Genomic DNA, 2829 nt, shown 5'->3' with positions numbered 1-2829 from the left:
TGATCTCGATGGATGCCTGGAAGGAATAAAGTCTTGGAAGGAAGCCTACCCTATCTCTGAATATAAGGAAAGCAGTGCCCGTGCTATACTCCAACCTCTAGATGCTAAGAGGGAGGAAACCATTAATAGTAGGACACAGGATTATCGATCCGAACCGCGCTAATATCCTCTAGAAGCACAAAAGATCAGGAACAAAGCCAGCTATAGGAGAATACCAAAGAAGAATTGTACGTGGGCTGAAGCTTTTTCTACTCTACTAACCAATCTTAGTATTCCCTATAAAACAGGGAACTACCAGTCCTCTAAGCTATACTACAATCCCGATCAATCGCAGCACAAATACGAGGGTTCAAGAGAAATGGAAATTCCTCCTTTCTATTGATACTATGCGTGGACTAGATAGATCTAACGAGACCGGTATTACGCGCGTGACCTGTGATCAGGAGTTAAATAATGCTCTTAGGCAACCCTTCCAGACTTCCATACTCTGGAAAAACTATACCCAGCATTATCCTCTTCATGGAATACCAACTTCAATACCTGAATTTATTAACGAGCTGCGCCAGTTGAATGTTGAATATCTGGAAGTTCATAACTATAAAGAAGAAGATACAAACTATCTACTTGACCTGAACAACATTCTCAACCATTTTGAAGCACCACCATAGACAAGCGAGCCATTGAACTTCCTGGATATTCAGAACCAAATTTTTTCCTGCGTCCCAGTATATGTGAACAAAGCTAATCTTCATCGCCTAGCACTACGACGACAGGAAAGATCCGCTTAAAAGGTCCGTCCTTTGAAGGTTCGATTCAACTATGCAGACCATGTATTCTTCCTCGTCTCCAGTCAACACTCACTATCCCCTCTACACTCGGACACTGGAGGAAAATTGACATACATTGTTAGGATCTCAGGCCGTAAGACCTGGTATCTTCCTCGCAAATTTAATGCCGAGACTTACGAGATTCTTGCAACATTCGGGAGCTCTACCCCAGAGACTTACAGTGATAGCTAGGTCAAGGTAGATATTATGCCTGGAGATCTTCTGTATTTCTCCCCGCCCAGACATGTTTCTACCTGCTAATACTAGCCAGAATCATGCCACCTGGTTATCCTCATGCAGTCTTTACACCTGAGCATTCACTTACCTTTGGAGGTCACTTTTATACACTCCCTCATCTTGGATCCAGCCTCCGGATACTAGCTATCCAGGCTAAATTCAATCATATATTTAGCAATGAATCCCTGACTGAGCAAGACTATTTGACCTTTCTTGTTATGTTAGAGGCATACAAGGATTCCATAAACTACCAGCAGATGGCAAGCATTGCTTCAAGCGGGAAAGGGTGGGGGATTACAGATCAGCATCAAACTCGAGAAGAGGTATCTGAGATTAGGTGGGACGGACAGGAGTTTTGGGAGCTACAATAGAGATTATGACTCCAGATCTTCAACATACAAACTGAAGGGTTCACAAAGTTTGATTAGGAGGATCTCGGTCGTTCATCATCAAACTTAGCGGCGCCGGATGTTATATGGGGACATCCTTCGTGATTTGGATGATGTGGATGTAAGAGCAGATAGATCAACGAAGTTGGGACAGATATCAAAATTTCAATTTGGCGGCTGGTTAGAAACAAGTGTCTATTAATCCTACGATGCTCCTTGAGAATGTGAGGACGTCTGCGTACGATTATGGCGGATCTCTACATGAGAATGAAAAGGAAAGTTAGTGTATTAAACAAAGAAACCAGGAACAACTCTAGCTGCATTGTCCTTATTTCAAATAGCCACCAAGTTCTCCAATTCATTGAAATCTCCAGGCCAGTCTTCCCTAGCTGAACCAGATGAGCTCAACTCCCCTTCACCGCCAAGACACCATGCCTGTTAGGAAAGCTCACACTACGTTTGAGTCGTAGCACATAGGGTCCAGTTGATAATAATCGATAAAAATCCTTGATCGGTGCAAATATTGTATTCTCCATGTTTTGTACGCAGGAAATATATAGAATCCCTTATATAAGTCCTAGTGGTTCAACAAACTACTCATGCTAAGATCTTGGTCGCGAGGCAGATCAATAACTCACAGCTTGGTATTTTGTACTATAAATGCCCATACCATAACAATACTAACACCAGCTACCGGGGATCTTGAATAGTCGACAAAAGTGACCTAGCGCCTCTTGGCGTTAGGGCCGGAAATACAATAAGAGACTGTAGATACGGACATCGGTTTCGCACGATAGTATATACAGGGCCTTGCCATCCGCAGTAAGTCTCTCCAGAGCCTCCTGTACCCATGCCACGCAGTTCTATCCTCTTTTGTTCTGCCTGATAGGAATCGTATGCATAATCCGTGCCAGACGGTTTTGTCTGCTATCTTGCTTACCATAACCCGGACAAGCAACATTTTTGTAGGGGTGAGCGGGCATTCACGGCCTTCCTAAAACCACTCGCTACCACCTCCCTCTTTATGTATCTCTATTGCATGGTAGTGGATGCCTTTTTCCCCTGGCGACTCGATCTCCAAGTCAACAAGCAACGCCCAGTGATAACTAAAAGCCGAAGATTTAATGGGTTGATCCTAATAAGAGTCGGGCATCTTATACTTACGTATCTTCTTTCCCAGGCATAGTAGGATTCCCGTGACGCACATAGAGGGCAACATATAAACAGGACATTTTCTTGTAGGTTGTAGTATAGGTCTTGTAATTCAGGAAGAAAACATAATAGACCATGCTTTCCCAAGAATTTATACCCGGTTGCTGCATATTCAGGTGCTTGACCTCGGTTATTGACCTAATTTTGACAGAAGGATTAGAAGG

The 2829-nt window shown here is 43.3% G+C and overlaps 1 protein-coding gene across 1 annotated transcript; it reads left to right on the top strand.

Annotated features, from left to right (window-relative positions):
* Positions 1-386: 386 nt before the first annotated feature.
* BDV17DRAFT_285774 (uncharacterized protein) lies at positions 387-1435 on the top strand (the record flags this gene model as incomplete). The annotated part of the gene is made up of 4 exons (XM_073760773.1): positions 387-587; positions 669-731; positions 792-921; positions 1095-1435. 4 exons carry the CDS (start codon positions 387-389, stop codon positions 1433-1435), a joined length of 735 nt encoding a protein of 244 aa, XP_073609811.1.
* Between the last annotated feature and the right edge of the window lie 1394 nt (positions 1436-2829).

The sequence above is a fragment of the Aspergillus undulatus genome (assembly GCF_047715775.1).
Source record: "Aspergillus undulatus strain CBS 261.88 unplaced genomic scaffold BDV17scaffold_128, whole genome shotgun sequence".
NCBI lineage: Eukaryota > Fungi > Ascomycota > Eurotiomycetes > Eurotiales > Aspergillaceae > Aspergillus > Aspergillus undulatus.
The sequence above is the reverse complement of the archived record's forward strand: the minus strand, read 5'-3'. Positions and strand labels throughout refer to the sequence as shown.